The sequence below is a fragment of the Sinocyclocheilus anshuiensis genome, unplaced genomic scaffold, assembly GCF_001515605.1.
Source record: "Sinocyclocheilus anshuiensis isolate Anshui unplaced genomic scaffold, SAMN03320099.WGS_v1.1 scaffold472, whole genome shotgun sequence".
NCBI lineage: Eukaryota > Metazoa > Chordata > Actinopteri > Cypriniformes > Cyprinidae > Sinocyclocheilus > Sinocyclocheilus anshuiensis.
In genome coordinates this window covers 935932-955500 of record NW_015557102.1, presented here as the reverse complement: position 1 = coordinate 955500, position 19569 = coordinate 935932, and the positions used below count along the sequence as shown (strand labels likewise).

Here is a 19569-nt window from a genome sequence, read left to right as displayed (position 1 = left end):
ACACATGCACAATATACCGTTCTCAAGCACTTAGCACTTATCACTCTTGGTATATACTGCCCCCTAGTGAACCTAACAGTTACATTAAATGAGTTTACGCCATACAAATTGCACTTCGATATGACAACAGTATGGTTAAAACATTAAAAAACATGTGACAAAGAATGATCAATCACTGGGAATGCTAACAGACATAGCTTCTCCACGTATAGCTACGTGTATACATATAAACTAGCTTTCTATTTTTTCCATTCTACTTGTTTTTCTTTGTGTGTGTGTATAATATATATATATATATATATATGTATATATTTGTGTGTGTGTGTGTGTGTGTATATATATATATATATGTGTGTGTGTGTGTGTGTGTGTATATATTTATATATACACCTTGCTACGTGTACTGCATTAGGCTTACCGAGACTTGTCATTTGCACTTATATATTGTTGCTCTTTTGTTAGTTTTGACTGCTTTTATTGTCCTCATTTGTAAGTAGCTTTGGATAAAAGCGTCTGCTAAATGACTAAATGTAAATGTAAATGTATAGACTTATTATAGACTTGCTGGAACCCAAGCCATATATAAGGATGAGTACAGTATAGCATAGATTATTGGGACCAAAGAGCAACACTCTAGCAATGTGATAATCACTCAGGATTTCTTACAGGTCACAACATTTTACCATCATGGTTGCATGCTTTTTACCGTTTTAATATGGAAAAGCACATTAGAATGGAGCTATGATGGACAGCAATATATTCAGTAAATTATTATATGAATCACTTTATGGTGCTTTTTGGATTTTTTTATTTTTTGACTGGAGCTATGTGGATTACTTGTGAATTATTACAATGTTTTTATCAGCTCTTTGGACTCTCATTCTGACAGCACCCATTCGCTGCAGAGGATCCACTGGTGAGCAAGTGATGTAATAAATTTATCAAAAATCAGTCATGATGAAGGAAACTCATCTTCATCTTGAATGGACTAACGGAGCCATTTTTTTTTTTTTAAAGCAAATGATCAATTTTGGGTGAACTATTCCTTTAACACAGCACCACCCACTCTGTCGTTGCTATTATGTTTTTCTCTATATCTGAATGATGACATATTTTGCTTAAAGTTTACGAACAAATGTCATTTATTTAAGCTCAAAAATACAAAAGACAACATGTAGAAAACAGTATCCTGGCAGGTTTCTCAGGACTAATTTCTTTGAAGGGGGAAAAAAAAGAAGATTTGAACTCTGCAATACAAGCTTTCATTAATATATATATATATATATATAAAATGTACACATGAATACATGCATGTATTCCATTGATATATATATATATATATATATATATATATAAATATAAGAGAGAGAGAGAGAGAGAGAGAGAGATTTCAGCCCAATCAGCTGTCAACAAGTTGGTTGACAATGCAATGGCATCAATGTAATTTGGCAATTACTCTCTGTAATTGACAACAAACAAAAATGTTGACCCTCTCATTAATATTAATAACCTTCTATTAATATTTCAGTGATGTCTTCGATCAGTTTACTCACTGTGTGTGTTCATGGGCAGCTCCCGTCTCCTGGAGCAGTTAGGATCCAGCCCTGGTTTGGAGCGCGTAGCTTTCTGAAATACAGCCAAGGCGAAAAGAGACACTGTTGCAGGAGGGCAGGGGTCAAAGCTTGAATGTGATTTAGATAAAAAGGAGGTTCTATGAGGTTCTGGATTAGAGCTGCAGTTCTTTTCAGCACTAGAGGCGCCTGGATCACTGTTAGTTTGGGTAGAGTGGGACTTCGGTTTGGAGTAGTGCAGATAAGGTGCATATTTGGGCTTTGAGTCCAAGTTTGCGTATTGATCAAGGTCTTCATCATAGGTCTGCATTTCCTGCTCGCTCCCGTTTTCTTCATCCTCTTTATTTTCACTATTATTGTCATCCCAGTAGACAGGTGGTGGATGTAATGGTAAGTTCATTTCTGGCATTGTTGTCTCTTCTTGCATGTTTGTACATTCCCTTTGAATCCTTCCCCAAACATCTAATTTTTTCAAACCCTCATTATAGCACCCACCGCCTAGAAACTTTCTTCTCCTCTCTTTGTATTCTTCTACCCAATCTTTTTCTTCTCCAGTTTCCACCAAAGCATGTTCTTCCATCTCCTCTTGCTCCACAGGGCCTGACTTTGGATCGATTGGTGACCTGTCAGCAAGTTTATCAGCTGGTTCTGAAGGATAAGCCCAATTGCCTTTTAGTTCTAGATTATTCATCGTACTGCCTAAATGTTCTAGATTACCAAGACCTCTTAGGGGTGATTCTGAACTCTCTAGCTCCATGTCTTCTGGATCAATACATTGGTCCTCTTCATCTTTAAGTTCCAAATTCTCACTCTCTACATCTGTCCAAGCTTGATTCTCTTGCTCCACAGGCTGAAGATGTAGAACCTCTGGCAAGTGTTTGCTTTTAACTGAACCCTTGCACCCATTTCTAAAAGGTTCAGTTGGGACGGCTTCCAAAAGCTCTGTGGTGGGGATCTCAAGTGTATCTGGGTCTCCAGGGCACAGCTCTTGTTCGGCTTTAGCAGTGTCTGGTGTCTGTAAGGTTAGTGACACCTCAAAACATTGCCTGCTCTGCTGATGTCTCTGGGGAACCACGGTGAAGGTGGTCAAACCTTCTCGCAGCTGACAGCCAGAAAGTGCCTTAAGCTCAGCCTCAGGGGTGTGATGCTCAGAAAACAAACCCGTAGAAGAATCTTCTGCTAGTTGATGCTGGGATATATAAGAACTACAGAGGAAAATGAGAAGAATAAATCAGTAATCAGTTACTTCAAGAACACAAGCAGTGAACAGTGAAAAATGAATTCAACAGAATGAACATACTTTGCAGAAGATAGCTTTCTCTGTTGCCGTGCCTGCAGAGATTCTGCAAGTTCACTCATAACTTTAGCGATTGCAGGGCAGTGGCCAGCAATGCGAGCTCTGTATTTGTCTGAACTCTTGTCGTCCCCTTGAGCATCCTCTACTGAAGTGAAACAAGTGTTATGACAAAGATACTGTAGTGTTTTAGGAGTGTGCATTGTGTGTAAAACATCTCATCTGCAACCTCTCACTAATATAGCACCTTGGCAAAACAAACAGCACAGTGTACAGTATGTACTTTAATTTAATTTATTCAAATATGAATCAACATTAGTAAACTTTATTTAAAAAGTTAATTTGGCAAAGAAATTCAATTAATGAAATACATTTAATATATTAAATAACAATTAACGAAATTCTGTCTGAAGAAAAAGAACACAAAAGACAAGCACACAGAATGTTAATAAACAAAAAGCAAAATGATAAAACTAAACAGGTTTAATTAAAAATGTTGGATGTGGCTCATAAATTCATTTGGAATTTCTTAAATTTGAATAATTTTAGACAAATTCTTAAAAGCATCTCTTATGACCCCGACATATTAAAAAAAAGTCATTGACACTTAATAAAGCTGAACTGCAATTGTAGATAAAAATATTAAAGACTGATTACAACCATCTTGGGAGCTGTGGCTCAAAATTAAGGCCACAAATATTGTGATAAAGTGCTACAGATTTGCCTGACAAACACTGAAATGACTTTACAATAAAAAAAAAACTAAAACATACAAACACTACAATGAAACCCATTTGTCTAAGGCATAAATTGACACTGACTGTTATTGACCTGAGTGTGTTACTTCCTCTAGAATACTACATTATGTTTATACTAACAAGGTGAAAGAGATATCACATTACAGTTTAAAGCAACAGTGACATTAAACAAGGAAGCCAATTAAATAACAGAACAAAACACAGAGTTCAGTGCAATGTGCAAAAGACATGAAGGCTATGTAAAGACAGAGGACAAATAGCCCATCACCGATGAAAGCAGGAACAGAGAAGCATGCATGGAGGAGAAGAGGAGGAAAGGAGACTGCGCTGCCTGTTAGGCTCCCCCTCCTGGTAGTACAGTGTAAAACAAGAGCAAATAATTAATCCAACACAGTTGGGAAACAGAAAGGTAGTATTCATTTTCACATTTGTTCAAGCTTGATTCTATGCTGAAATTGCATGTACTTGGCATCTAGGAAACCAGCACTAGCATGCAAACAAGTATTCAAAAATGCTTAAACATAGAAAACTACAAGAAAGAACACTTATGAACAATGAACAAAAATAAATGTGTACCTTTGTTATCTGAATCGGATGGGGTGGGGCCATCACACGGAGGGGGCGGAGCTCTCCGTTTAGTCCTTTTAAGGGAGGACTCAGTGGAAGAGATACGACTGAGCTGACCCTGAGCAAGGCACAAAGAGGTTATGTTTGGTATAAAATACTGACATACTGCTTAATGCATATTGCACAGTAAATACTTAAACATAACCTCATTACATCGCTTATTAAATTCAGCAGAGTTGCCAGTTGTTTAATTTATTGTTAAGAAAAGTCAATTTTGTTTGAAAATGTATTAACTTTTGACAACCAAATAATGAGTAAAATATAACGTTAAAAATTGCAGCTGTTATTACAAGCTCACTCGTAACAGTGGACATCGAGGGTCAAGCTGAGCGCATTGCACTGTGGGATACAGTAATTCTTTTTTTTTTCTTCTATACTATATTTTTTGAAAATGAAGTAGGTATATATAGTATTCCAAGCACAAAGAAAATTTGAGTATTATGGACAATATATATATATATATATATATATACACTGCAGAAAAATAGCATGCAATTCAAAACATGCCTCAAAACCATACACGTACATACCATTTTATTTTAATAATTATACTACCATTTAACTATAAAACTGGATTCTGATCAGTAGAACTCCACGTTCCTGCATGCCACTGTTGTTATTGTAAAATTTGAATTTAATTGAAATAAAGCTGAAATAAAATGAATATTAAATGAAGAACGTGCAATACTAAAATGATTTAAAAAATAATAAATGAAAGCTAAATAGGAATATTTACAAAAAAACAATAATAATGACCAAAGCACAAGAAAATAAATACCAAAATTAAAATTAAAACTGGAAATATAAACAAAAGCTAATTCAAAATATCAACAAATACTATAATAGTATACAAATAATACTAAAACTACACTGATGCATGCTTATATGAATATTGGATGGGCAAGGGTACAGGTTTGTTTGGACTGGTATGGAGATGCCCACAGCAGTCCCACCTGTTTTCTAGCAGAGTCACTCTCAGATAGGTCGGAAAAGTCTCTGGTGTGATGCCCACAAGCGACACTCTGGGACGCCGTCATAGGAGGCCGTGGAGCGCGTCTCTTCTTTGACATGTCGGCAGGGACCATGGGTAAGGCTGAGTGACCGTTAACACCATTCACCCTGTCTGCACATTGGCCGTTCCGTTCAGGAGAGTTTGGAGCACTGCCAATCACAGCCTGTAGAAGAAGAGGGAAAAAAAATAAAATCACTGAATATGTTTAAAGGAGTCGAACATTACCGAAAAGGACTATTTTTTCAATATGCAAACTGAATTAATGTCCATAAACATGAGGCAAGATAAACAGATGCATAGGAAAGCCGAAAGATAAACAGATGCAGAGACAGATGGGTGGACCAGCACAAGTGTTTTACAAGGTTACAGTTCGGTTATGATATTTCCCCTCATTTCCTAAATATGACAACCAGCAGGTTGCACAGATTGCAAAACCAGACAGACTGACAGGTGTACAAACCTGCTCAGGTGTTTTCTTGTTCTTCTTGAATAAACCAAAGAAACCTTTGTTTCCCTTCTCTCTGTGATTCTTTTTTTTAACTGAGGATTTCTGTTCTTCCTCACCACCTGGACAAACACAAAAGAGCCTCTTAGATCAAACATAAACCTTTGTGGACAAACCTCAGCGGTGCGGAAATTGCTGATGCAGTACTATTATATAAAGATAATTTTTTTGTTAGAAAATGTGGTTGTTTGGAGTTCGGTACCTTTATGGGTTAATACAGGATCAGCAGGATTGTTTGGTACCACTTTAAAAAGAAAAGAAAAAAAAAATCAACAACTTCAAAAGATTAATATTACTCCATTTATATATTTAAATATAGGTCAGACAGATGCCTCGTTCAAAAATCAAACATAGGGTCTCATTCACTAACTGTGTGAATTGTTATGAATTTGTGTGTGAAATCTACATATGAACATTTTCATAAATTATGATTATAACTTTCATACAGTTAATTACAATTAAAAAAAAAAAAATGTAGCAACTGCATGTTTCCTCTGCATAAAAACCTAAAAGGTTGTGTAGTAAGCAGAATATGGAGATGGTTTGGGTGTGTTTTATGCAAATGAGAATTGCAGTCACTCATTTGTGATACTCCAAACTCATGAACATAATGAGATTAAAAACAAATTCACGTGCCTATGCACATGAAAATGTGCAAATTAGGTGTAATTTCATCACAAATTTATTGAATAATTCATGCAATTATTATTGAATGAGACCTATATTGTGTACTAAACACACAGTATGTACTGCACATTATATGTCATTTTTAAATTAATGATACAGTATGCAACATTGCCACAATGTCACTACAGTGACATTTTTTAAAAACTTTTCTAACCTTTAATGTCTTTGGCATACAGCTCCCTGATTCCATAGTCATTTAGTGTTTTGGTGAGATCCAGACGTTCCTCTGATTGATATGTCCTCAGTAAGATGGTGGCATCAGGGTCGAACTCACACTTCTCACACACTGTGGCCATCAGCTCAGCCAGCGGCACTGTAGGATTGACTCGTACTACTGCCTTATGAGACTTCTTGTAGTTTACCAGAAGACGAACTGTTGCCTGTTTTGAGAGAGTTGCCAATTTTTAGAGAGTTCAAACTTTTAATAACAGGTTCAATGTGACTTAAGCCAGACTCTGTGCCCAACCTGGGTGACCTACTATGAAATGTATAAGATACACTCGTTTTATGCACCAAAAAGGTCCAAATCCCTTGATTAACTGCTTGAAATTTGACAAAACCCACTAAAAATTTAATTTTAAGATGATATGGTAATTAAGGTAAAATGATAAGATATGGATATAATTAAGCTTTCAATTAGACTTACCACAGGAACATGAGGTTTCTTCTTATCATCACATCCTTTAGTTTGCAGGACAACTCTTTCAAACTCAAGAGAGCCAATCATGGAGTTGGGTTTGAAATTGATGTGGTTTTGATTTGTGGAAATAAGCTTAATGGCATGATCCGATGGAACGAGATGGTGTTGAGCACACAGTGTAACCAAAACATCCATAACTGGTTTACTGCAAGTGCACAGACACAAGTCATTTAAAATATGACCGGACGGTCATTTCAGTGCAAGAATTGGTGAAAATGTGCAACAACAGTTATTTTTCCCCTCTCGCTCACCTGCCATGCACTGTGGCTGTGGTCTCCTGTCCTCCTGGGAGCAGTACAGTCAGAGTGATGTCCCGGTCTATGAGATCTTCTTGGAGATCCATGTGTGCGTGCTGTAGGTAGTATGAAGGACAGATGACACTGTAGATTTGGGTTGTCCTATTGATGAAGCAGAAAAATAAATTGATGGCTCATTCAAAGAACACCCTATATAATTTATCCAAGTAGGAATGATATGAGAACGCATCCAGATACAGTCACTCATGAATTTGCTTTTCTGGATGTACTGTAGCTCTTTGGAACAGAGGCATTTATGGCATCCACTGTTTCAGACTCATGGCAGAATACTTTGTGATGAATCACATCACCAACCTGTGTGAAAATCCTCTCTGTCTCTCAGCTATGGCCGTGCAGGGGAAATTTCCAGATAGGTTCCATTGACTGAACTTTCTGCTGTGGGCCCTGTTAAGACATGGAATCACATTTTACAATTGCTTTAAGCAGTAAAAGCACAAATCCCATGTTCTTTGGAGCAATAACTCCGTGATGTCTTGGCTTAGTATCAGCTTAAACAAACTTGTTAAATGTACTTTTCATGTTATGTTAATCTTCAACACATCGATTGCCTCTAAGCCCCCCTCCAAACAACTGTTAACTGTAGAAATTAATATAACTATTTTAGTTCTTAATTTTATTAAAATGCATTTAACTCTGTCCCACAATTTTCTCACAACCTCCAACACAGCAGACAAGTAAATAATTCCTTATTTATACATCATCGCTCAAAAGTTTGGAGATTTTTCGATAATCAATTTACTGAAATTAAAACTTTTATTCCGCAAGGATGCATTAAATCAAATTGAAGACTGGCTGCTAAAAGTTCAGCGTTTCCATCACAAGAATAAGTTACATTTTAAAACATATTAAAATAGAAATCTTATTTTAAATTGGAACATTTCATAATGTTTTACTTCATTTTAGATCAAATAAATGCAGCCTTTAAACATTTTAAAAATTGTGATGTACTTAACTGTAGTGTATATTTTCACATAAATTGTGTTAATTTTACAATCATCAAACCATTCAACACTTTAACAAGAAAAGGGATTTTTTTTTCTACAAACCAATATGTGGTGCCAAACTAGCTTGCCCAGCTTGAAGTGTGCAACCTTGTTACTAATCCTGCAGTATTTTTTTATTATTTTATCCAAATCTTTAACTTCAATTTTATATTAATTTCACATTAATATAAAAATATTTAATTAATGCTAAACACGCAATTACACAAATCAAAGTTTTAAAGTGCATTCAGGCATGTTCTAAATTTTATAACAGCGTTGATAAGGCCCTGTTTTACCCTGTTCGTTGATACATACCAAAACAAAATCACGTCCAAATCACAACTGACTATAAACTCCAAATTGGAGTAAAACAAGATGACTGAAAATAGAGTTTAATTAATAAATAGTCATTCTGAAAGTGACGAAAATTAAAAATAAAGTTGGAAAGCCAACGCCTTTGTGTGTGTATGGTGCTCGTTTGCTGGAGCGTCACGTTTATCATATCTGGGCGTGAGCTTTTTCACGCCTCCCCGCCGCTGATCATCGGTGCAAAACTGAGAAATGCATATCAACCCACGGGTATTTCCCACGAGAATGAACTTGACAAACGCCTAACGCACGTGCACCTGGTGCGCATTTAGCACTGCGGTCAAGCCAGCCGCGCTTTGAAAATGCACGGTCAAGCCAGCCGCACTTTTTTTGGCTTGCGCGTGTAATTGTGCACTTACGGTACGGGTGCTTTGAGCAGTCAAAATGCATGTAAAGAAGTATATGTATATGTGTGTGTGTGTGTGTGTGTGCCATTGCCATTTTCACAGTACAAGCCAGATTGCAAGTTCTTCCTACTAGACTCAACCTTTCTATCCGGTTTCCTACAACTCAGGTTCCTCACTGTCTGCATCACACCACAGAAGATTTGGTGAACTGGTTCAACCGGTTCACTAAGAAGAACCGGTTAAATCGAACAATTCGTTCGCGAACCGGACATCACTACTGGCTTGACCGTGCATTTTCAAAGCGAGGCTGGCTTGACCGCAGTGCATTTAGCGACCATGGCCATCCAATGCTCAGTAAGGGCACTCAGAAATACACATTTGGTTCTTATATACACAGACATTTAACCCATATGCTAATTTAACTCATCGTTTGTTCACAAATAGTCATTTTAAGACTTATACATTCACAACAACCTTAAAAGGTCTGTTACATCGCAGCAGGATTAATTTAAGTACTATCACTGCTCACCGATGCGCACGTAAAGTTTTGGACACAATTACGCAATGTTTGGCACCTGTATCTTATTCAAATCCTTACCTTACCTATCTTCAGTCCTGTATAAGAGGTTCTTCCAACAACTGCCGTTTAAAAACAAAAGGAGGACTAAACGAGCAAAGAAACAAGTGGATGCAAAGACAAGCTTTGGTAGTCCTCTAGTGTTGTCAGTAGTAGCCTACCTTATGGACATGCCCAGTGCTGTGACATCAACAAATCTGTTTCCTGTGTGCGTGTGAGAAAGGAAGAGAGACAGTGATATAACATTCTGTTTTAAGGCTAATGAGTTGACATGATTTAGATTTTACTCAAAACTACATTTAAAGAAATATTATTTTTGTTGAGGCGCAATATATGAAAGATAAATTTTGTTTGTTAATAAGTGAATGTGGTTACTAGTGATGTTTGTCAGTAAATAATGTCTTAAATCTTCGTGAGAGAAAGCTGGTATGTGGGCATGAATAAATCAAGCTACTTGTGTTTACTTGTACAAATGCCCTAGCAGTCTTCAAGAACTGGTGGCCAATCACATGACGGATGAGTAATCAGCTTATTGTGGCTGTCTGTTGTCTCAGAGAGTGCAAAAGCATCAGCTGCGGACGTTGATTCGTTTCAACACATTTTGCTTGCTCAGTAGGGCCACACAGAAGTGCAGTAATTCATCACTTTCATACAACAGGAACACTTTTTGTTATTTCTGTAAGCAGCACAGAGGTTTCTACTCTCCACAGCCCTGAAGAACACGGTTAAGGACTCATCAGTAATTAGTATGCTACAAAAATGCTTCAGTCATTTATTAAATGACTGTGAGTTCATTGTATCAAAGGAACACACACACAAAGAAAGATGCGCAAATATAGCCTTGTGTGCACATGTGTTTACATTTCAGGTTGATACCATGACCTCATTCCCCTCGCGGCGGGTCACAATGCCATCTCTCAGTAGACTGTTTATTTCACACATCCTCTGACCAGCGGCCAGCTCCACAAAGACAAGTCAGACCTTGAATCTTTTCTCATGTGTCTGTTTGCGTTTCTGGTGATGTGCTTATTCTGGCATCTGAAGAGATATTCATGAACTTGTGTGTGTGTTTAGTGTCAGTGGGTGAGTAGAGATATTCAGTAGAGCCATTCTAATGAAGGCATGTACTACCACACTTTAGTGCTAATGTAACTGTGCTGTGTGTGTGTGTGTGTGTGTGTGTGCTTTAGGACTAGGCTATTTATAGTTTAGGGTATTTTATTTATTAGCAAATATAGACCCTCTTAATCTAATGAAAAAGTATGATGCTGTATTTTTCTTTGAAGTAAGTAAATACAAATTTGAAGAAGCTCAAGTCAATTTGCATTTACAGCACTTCATTTTAGGTCATTTAAGGGTGATTCTTTAACGTAGAGCAATTTTACATCCTAGTACTCTAAAAAAAAAAAAAAGTTAGATTTTACTGTAAAAACATGGCAGCTGTGGTTGCCAGAAATTCACCATAAAAATACTGTGGCAAAATTTCCAGTATTATGGAATGCCTGTATATTTAAAAACTTATAGCTTATTATAAGTGGTGTATAAATTACCCGAAAGCCATACTCAAGAAAAAGTACAGATATCTTACCAGAAAATGACTTTGGTAGAAGTTGAAGTCACCGTTTAGAATATTACTTGAGTAAAAGTTTTAAAGTATGTGATATTTATTGTACTTAAGTATGAAAAGTATTTTTTTAATCTTAAATGTACTTAAGTATTGAAAGTAAAAGTACAAGTAAATTCAAAATGGAAAAGAGTGTGTTCAGTTTTAACTCTTTCTTCCATTTTGTATTTTTGGGTAAGAATATGAAGCACTTCTTCTGGTACTTAGTTTCTTTCATTCCAACATAAGAATCTGCATCTGAAATAGCATTTAGATGTATTTACACAGTTTATGGTTTACAGATGCATAAATAGGCCTAATGTTTTGTTTTGAATACTGATATTTGAAATAATTTAAAACATGAAAAAAAATAGTCGAAATTTTAAATTAAAACCGCCAGTAGGTGACAGCAAGTAACTGTTAATGAGTGAGTCATTGAGATTCAACCAATTCATTCAAACGACTGATTCATTCAGAAACAAAGCATTTGACTGTGTTAATGAGTGAATCACTGAATCATTTATTCAACCGATTCGTTCAAAAAGCTTATTTATTCAACGAGTAAACACCGTCCATTGCTCAGAGACGCAAAACAGTGCTGTGATCTTTGTTTGGAACTATTTTTGTTGGCAAAATTTTGCAAAAACAAGCAATATTATATCTAAAATGTAAGTCAGTGACTTAAAAGCACTTATTGCTTTACTGAACTTGTATAAAATGATTATTAAATGTGTGATATCTGCAGAAAAACGGTACTCTTTGTGTGATATAGATTAAGTTAACTATATTAAATTATATAAATATAAAAAGCATACAGAAGCATTTTTGCCGTCTACAATTTCGAATGCCTTGAATTAATTTTCTGACTATTTTGTAGTTAGTAACGAATATGCTTCGGTGAAATGTAGTGGAGTAAAAGTAAAAGTTGACTGAAATATAAACACATCCGCGGACTTGTTTGCACGTGAGCAAAGGTGTTTTTAGGAGTCTAACTTGCAAACGGCAGACCACTGATTCGTCAAACGTGCTTTCCTGCAGTCCGTGTTCTTCTGACTTCTGACTATTTTGTAGTAAGCAACGAATATGCTTCGGGGAAATGTATCGGATTTTAATGAGGAAATGTAGTGGAGTAAAAGTTGACTGAAATATAAAAACTCAAGTAAAGTACAGATACTCCCAAAAAATACTTAAGTACTGTAACGAAGTATTATTACTTTGTTACATTACACCACTGCTTATTATATCATTATCTTAAAATATACAGATAATAAAGGCAAAATAGAAAGTCACATGATAAGTAAGTTCATCGTCAGTGGACTGTCCATAAAATATGGCCAATACTTATGTATTGACCGTGCACAGGACCTCAGAGACAAAATGCTATCAGGGTAACACACATGACAATGATGAAATAAACATTAACTAAATAATAGAAAATGTAACACAAACACCCTATTACAGATAACAAAAACAAGAAGAAAACAAAATAATTTATTAAAAATACATCCTTTTACAGTTTTTCCACTACAAATCATCTGGTAATTCATAGTTTTTACTTGTAAAAACAGTTTACTATATTTTACTGTAAAATTACATTTTAATGGGATGTTAAACCATTTACAATTTGTCATGATATATGGTACGGTAACTTACAGAGAAGGGTTGATGTTTATTAAATTAGATCTGTCTTTTTCTATATGAAGGTCACATTAAAAGGTTATGATTTTGTGATTTTTAATTTTCAAGATTTTCAAGATTTAATATTAAATATTGTTCATTGTTTTAGCCTAGTGTAAACGGTTTCATTCTTTAACTAAAACTTAAATATTATAATACAAAATAATATATATATATCATATAATTAACATCAAAACTGACTACAGTTCTAAATTACTGTATGTTTAAAACTATGATGATTTAAACAAAGGGTGAAATAAAAAACTTTTCAATATTTTCTGAAAATGTATACTTTGTTGTTGCCTATTCCTCATAAGTTGCTTTGGATAAATAAAAAGTATCCCCTAAATGAAAAAGTAAATGTAAAAACAAATTAGTACAGTTCCTGAAGAGTTGTGTCCTTTCCATCCTGACCACAACAATTAATAAAGTTTTTTTCAAAGGCTAGTGTACTTGTTTACCAAGCCTGATTGGTAGAGCATACTTGAGAAGAAACAGGAAGCACATGATGTGACGCTGAAAAATACAAGGTAAATATCACTTGTAAACAATATTAAAATATAGATCATTTCTAATTAAGCTAGTTGCGAATTTATGCAAAGGTGTGAACATATTACGTAACTATGTGTATTTTGAGTAAATAGCCTAATATATAGCCTAGGCTACTACAAAATGTGCTGTATAAGCCCTAGTATTATCAAAAAAAAAAAAAAAAACCTTGTCGGCTAAATGTATTTGATTTAAAAAAATATCTATTTTTCATCACCTAATTTTCAAACACATCACATTTTCAAAAAGTCCACAGGGCCACAAAAAAAACACATGGAAGAATAACAGAAAAACAAACTATTTTTACTGTCATTTTATATACCCTTTTTTACATTTACATTTAGTCATTTAGCAGACACTTTTATCCAAAGCGATTTACAAATGAGGACAATGGAAGCAATCAAAATCAACAAAAGAGCAATGATATGCAAGTGCTATAACAAGTCTCAGTTAGCTTAATACAGTACACGTAGCAAGTTTTTTTTAAATTATATAATAAATAAAAAGAAAACAGATAGAATTGAAAAAGAATAGAGCAAGTGTTAGAGGCCTTTTTTGCTTTTGTTAATTGTATAATAAAAAAACAAATAGATAGAATACAAAAAGATTAGAAAAGCTAGTGTTAGAGAAGCTTTTTTTTTTAAAGAATAGAATTCGAATAGGAGTGCTAGAGTTAGAGGGTCAAAAAAAGATGGAAGAGATGTGTTTTTAGCCGATTCTTGAAGATGGCTAAGGACTCAGCTGTTGGATTGAGTTGGGCAGGTCATTCCACCAGGAGGGAACATTTAATGTAAAAGTCTGTGAAAGTGATTTTGTGCCTCTTTGGGATGGCACAATAAAGCGACGTTCACTTGAAGAACGCAAGCTTCTAGAGGGCACATAAGTCTGAAGTAATGAATTTAGGTAAATGGGTGCAGAGCCAGTGGTGGTTGTGTAGGCAAACATTAATGCCTTGAATTTAATGCGAGCAGCTATTGGTAGCCAGTGCAAACTGAATGAATGATGCATTTATATAGCGCTATATTGTGTATTTTTTTGTATACCCAAAACGCTTTACATTCATGTGGGGTGTCTCTCCTCAACCACCACCAGTGTGCAGCATCTACTTGGATGATGCACACCAGCTACAGGTGGAGAGGAGAGAGAGTCATAGAGCCAATGAAGTGGATGGGGATTATTAGGAGGCCATGATTGACAAAGGCCAAGGGGGCAATTTGACAAACTGAGGTGTGACGTGCATTCTTTTCGGCTCATTAAAAATGCAGAACGCAGGACCCTTTCGGTGAACGTAGCCTATTTATCGGTTTATTTATCCGGTCTGCAGGGTAAACACTTCAGTCATAGCCAGCTGCTCCATTGAGAGAGTTTACCCGTATTCTGTCCGCTCGGCGGGCTGGTGATCCTTCAGTACGCCCTATGCCTCGATGACAACCCGCGGGTGAGAGCGCTTAATGAGGGAAGCTCAGAGAATGTCAAAACCAGCGCGATGCGTCATGCATCACCACGAGCCCTGCGGAGGCGCGACACGCTGGCACACAACAGCCGCTGTAACGCAGTAAATCACTGATCTGTTCTGAGTGTGTATTTTTAAGACAAAGACCGTACAAATGTACAAGTGCATTCATCCATACTTAACATGTAATGAACAACCGAAGAGAACGCGCGAAGTTTCTTGGCAGGTAATGAAGCCTCTCCATGTGATAGTGAAGTTGTGAGAAACGCCGCCATCCCTCCTTGTCGCCAGCAGAAGGCGCACACGCATTGTTCGGAGCAGCGCGCCTCTCCCATGCCTCAGGTGCAGTGTTAGCCATCAGTCTCTTTCAAGCATGGATAAGGATTCTTCATTTTGACCGTGTCTGGGTAATTTAGGGATTTGAGAAACGAACGGCCTCAGTCCTTATACAATATAACACAATAGTATTTACTGAACCTGTACAGTCCTAGATGTTTGAAAGTAAAATACAGTCCTAGATAGGCAAAGAAACAGGCTAGAAATCATTTAAATCTCATTTAATCTTATTTGAAACCTTTTGTCCCCAGAGAGCACATACATAGACTTTCCTTCTGTGGTCCATACAAATGTAGTACATTTTTAAAGTATATTTAGGGTAAATTATTCCATAGTTTATTCTTCCCAGTTCTTCCCTTTATTACTAATCTGCATGAAAACATTGGACACAATATTATTATGAGTGTGTAGGCCTACTTACAAAATAAAGTGTAAAACAGTAACAGAAGATACAACGTTAGATATAGAAGGTAAATGTAACCGTTAAATAAGCTATATCTGCATATAAAATGAAAATGTTTTAATTTTTGCATAGGCACATTAAAAGGTTACAAAAAGCTATTGAGCATTTCCACTCAAACCACTTTAATCTTTTGTGACAACATGCCATACCCTGCTATTTAAATGCCCTATTATTCCCTTTTGAAATGTAAATAGTTAAACCAATGTGAAAAATAAAGTAATTTCTGGAGGAACAATAATGTGAAAGGTAATATGCAAAAATGCTATGTACATTTCTAACGTTTAAAACACATGTTAGTCTGGAGCAAAAACTATTAGGTCTATTCTAGAAAGACTTTTTAACAAAATAACCATTGTTAGAGTAATAGCCTAATTTCCTCTATTTAGAATGAAATTTTCTCAATAAAAACTGTGAATTAACCATTGATGCCACAGATACTAGCTTACCTGTGAAATGCCTAGGACGTAAACAATAATAAATAAAAAAAGAAGATGCTTGACATAGGTAGACATTTCTTCTCTGTGCAACAGCGTCTAACCTCCGTGTTTTCCTAACGGTGGTCGGCCGGGTCTCACGTGCGGGTCTGGAGTCGAGCCGTGAGGCTCGCGCACGCGTCACTCCCACCTCCCAAGCCACCGATAACCGGAAGCGACTATCATCCGTGATATTTGGGGAGACGAACGACAGCTGAGAGCGCCTTTCAATGGATAAAAACATAGCCGCGTCCTCTCGATCTGTTTGACAGCAACCGCTTTTTAGTGGGAGAAAAACACAATAGACGGAACTAACGGTAAAAACGAAGTTATTGGAAATCACCGTCATCCAGGTTCGAGCCTGACAGGCATTGCTATGGTGAGTAAAAGATCAATTCAGAAACGTCTAGAAAGGCCTGGCAAAAGAAAATAATGTTTTTGGTTTATAACCTATCATATGCTATTACGACCGCAAAGATCGTGAAAATAATGTTGTAACACTGATAGCCTAAAATAGGCCTATATAGTTATCTTAAAATTGGTATTTGTTTGTGAAAAGACAGTTGGGTGATTAGGACTTAGTGTCCTAGAATATGATGATGCATTCATTTAAAGGTCATCCTCTGACTGCTCAACATCAAACATAATGGGATTATGATCAACTGAAGTGAAACAAAATAATTAATCGTATCCATATAAAGATCACGGAGGCTGAGGCATGTGTTTGCGCAGTAATTCGGATCATTCAGCCACTTATAACGAGTTTAAACGGGATCGCTGGCATTATCGCTTTTAGCCATATCAGGGATTTTACGAAGGATTTGTGAATGTAAAAAAAATGGACAGATGTTTGGGTTTCTGTCCGCTGGTTGCCTATGGAGATGGATGATGATGGTGGTGCTGAATTTGGCTGATCTATCAAAATTAGGGAGATGCTGTTTGAACGAAGGACTGCGGTCGACTGTTTTAAGTGTAATAGAACGACAACTCTTGTTTTGAGGACGTCCCAAGATTTCCACATAGCACGTTAATTATATTGATAATGATTGTCATTGAAAAGAGGAGCAATCGCGACCCCCTCCTTTCCTCACATTTCCACACCCACCCACCGTCGCACACTGGCGGTACACGAGAAAGGGTTGAAAAACACAATCCGAGGACGCCAAAACGTGCCAATTTGCGGTGTTAATGCGAACCTTTATGCCTCTAAAACTCGTTTACGTTGGAGACATTTTTGGTCAGTGAAAAAAAAAAAGGCACGCCCAGAGACGTTTTCTCTGTCGCCCAGACACTGTTTAACCCTTTGGGTGGGTTTCTCGTTACGTGGAATTACATCAATCTCGGTTCTTCAGTCGGTGTCGTCAGGGGTGGAAATGTAGAGCTGTTGTAGCCCCGGGCGGTGGTTTTTTAACATAAAGCTCTAGAAATGGCCGTGTAAATGGTGTCATGTACGGAGTTGGTTGAGGTTTGGGTGGACCTCGAGCCTGCGGAATGGAAATAGCCGGAGACGTCAACATGGCGACAGCTGCTTCGCCCCTGCGCTCGAAATGAATCATCATCTATAAAGGTAGGGCCTTCAAGCTCACCTTGAGCTTCTGTCGCCACTCAATGCCTAAAACAACAATCGTGATAAACATCATCCGTCGACTGGAATCATGTGGAGCTTGAGAGGTCCTCAAATATTTGACCTGTTGAAACGGTATAGGCTACTTATAAGAAAACGCCAAAAAATAACATTAGACCAGTTTGAACGTTGTCTTGGGCAGTTGTTTACAGTTTGCACTCTTTAGAAATGTTGTTATTATTCATAATGATATAAATCAACAAGTGAAATCCTAAGGAACAACCTGTACCGACTGAAAACACATATAAGGTTTATGAATTTCTGTATTTATGTTAATATCCTTTAAAATCGCTCTTATTTAATGCACTGAATCAGCCGTGTTAAACACGTAAGCGTCAATGTGTCTGAAAAACTGGCATTAAGAATAACATGCGAATGTGAGGCGGTGGAGGAAGCGCGTGGAGGATGACCTGAGCTGAGCCCAGGCGCACCTGTGTTTCAGCACCATGGAGAGCAGCTGTTGCGACTCCTTGTTATCCACGACGGAGCAGAACGATTCTAACTCACAGTTAAGGAAAATGTGTAAATTCTTGATTAGAAAACAGCAACAGCCTTGTTAGGAAATGTCAAGTGATGAGTTTAGATGCTGTGTGAGTGTGAAGGGTCACTTCCTCTACATCTGTCAGAAATCATCTTTTAAACACATATAGTGTCTGAATATGTATGCATGACTGTTTGACATTTGAGGGAAAGGTTTGATGGTAAATTCTGACACATTTCGGATGCGTAGAGTTGGCCTGGAATATTTTAATCCACCCTCTCAGTGACATACTGTCAGGATCTTTCAATATCGTAGTAACATGAAGTAGCATGCAGGATCCACTAAGGTGACATGTTTTATACTGATGTCTATGCTAGTTTATAATTTTTGATCAAGTCTGAATGATACACTTTTTTTTCATGGTAATGGTAGTATAATCTGAACTTTACAAGCTTTATCACGGTACCGGAGGAGCTTGCAGAATTTCTCAGTGTTTGTCTGATTTTTGACAGCTCATCAAAACGGTTAGTAGTAGCACCCTTGATTTTACCCAGGAGTACCTACTGTATATTTAAATTGTGCCAATGCCCCCCACCTCCTCTATGAGGTTTGGTTTGACCCTGGAGACAGGTGTGCATTAGGGCAGGGCTGGGAGTAATGGCACCCCAGAGGGTTGGCTAATTTTTGGAGGGGGTTGAATAAGTGGATCATTGGATGAGTGCGTGGATGGGTGGATGCATGGATGAGGGAGTTGTTTTTTTACCTCTGTCCTCAGAGGGAACAGGCTGAACTGGCTGGGTGATGGCAGAGAGAGAGAGAGAGAGAGAGAGAGACAGCTCACAGTGCTCACTCACAGACCCACACGCACACAAACAATTGCTTGCCGAATATTAGTCACAGTTGCACACTGAAATCTAGCCCAGAGCAGACCAGGGCACCCAGGAAGATTTTGTCTAGAAGACCCTGTTAGCAGAAGTTCTGCATAGAAAAACTGCACTTTTCAGTTTAATGCAACTCAAACTTGGTCTTAAATTGAGTCTTAAATTGATTGATGATACTGTAGTAGATCACCCAAAAATGAAAGTCTGGTAAAAAAAAAGAAGAAAAAAAAAAGAATAATTTCCTCACCCTCAGGCCATCCAAGATGTGGATGAGTTTGTTTC

The 19569-nt window shown here is 37.0% G+C and overlaps 2 protein-coding genes and 1 long non-coding RNA gene across 8 annotated transcripts in view; 2 read left to right on the top strand and 1 right to left on the bottom strand.

Moving 5' to 3' along the window:
* Positions 1-10138, bottom strand: part of LOC107677592 (protein cordon-bleu-like) — a 26807-nt gene extending 16669 nt beyond the window's left edge. The window contains exons 1-12 of one of the 5 annotated variants that reach the window (XM_016472534.1): positions 9909-10138; positions 9774-9809; positions 7766-7855; positions 7406-7552; positions 7101-7299; positions 6609-6834; positions 5970-6011; positions 5723-5829; positions 5204-5425; positions 4200-4308; positions 2872-3013; positions 1538-2776 (exon numbers count right to left, since the gene is read on the bottom strand). In XM_016472534.1, coding sequence (XP_016328020.1) covers positions 1546-2776; positions 2872-3013; positions 4200-4308; positions 5204-5425; positions 5723-5829; positions 5970-6011; positions 6609-6834; positions 7101-7299; positions 7406-7552; positions 7766-7855; positions 9774-9809; positions 9909-9919 — 2562 coding nt within the window. In that variant the 5' untranslated portion in view covers positions 9920-10138 and the 3' untranslated portion in view covers positions 1538-1545. The other 4 variants (XM_016472536.1, XM_016472535.1, XM_016472538.1 and 1 more) reach the window with 4 other exon arrangements.
* LOC107677595 (uncharacterized) overlaps positions 1-11383 on the top strand; it is a 19142-nt gene extending 7759 nt beyond the window's left edge. The window contains exon 3 of the long non-coding RNA XR_001632863.1: positions 11283-11383. This is a non-coding gene — a long non-coding RNA (uncharacterized LOC107677595). The remainder of the gene's footprint in view (positions 1-11282) is intronic.
* Positions 11384-16469: 5086 nt separating this feature from the next.
* LOC107677574 (sodium channel protein type 2 subunit alpha-like) overlaps positions 16470-19569 on the top strand; it is a 50182-nt gene continuing 47082 nt past the window's right edge. For both annotated transcript variants that reach the window (XM_016472508.1, XM_016472509.1), the window contains exon 1: positions 16470-16680. The gene's annotated coding sequence lies outside the window, so the exon portion shown is untranslated. The remainder of the gene's footprint in view (positions 16681-19569) is intronic.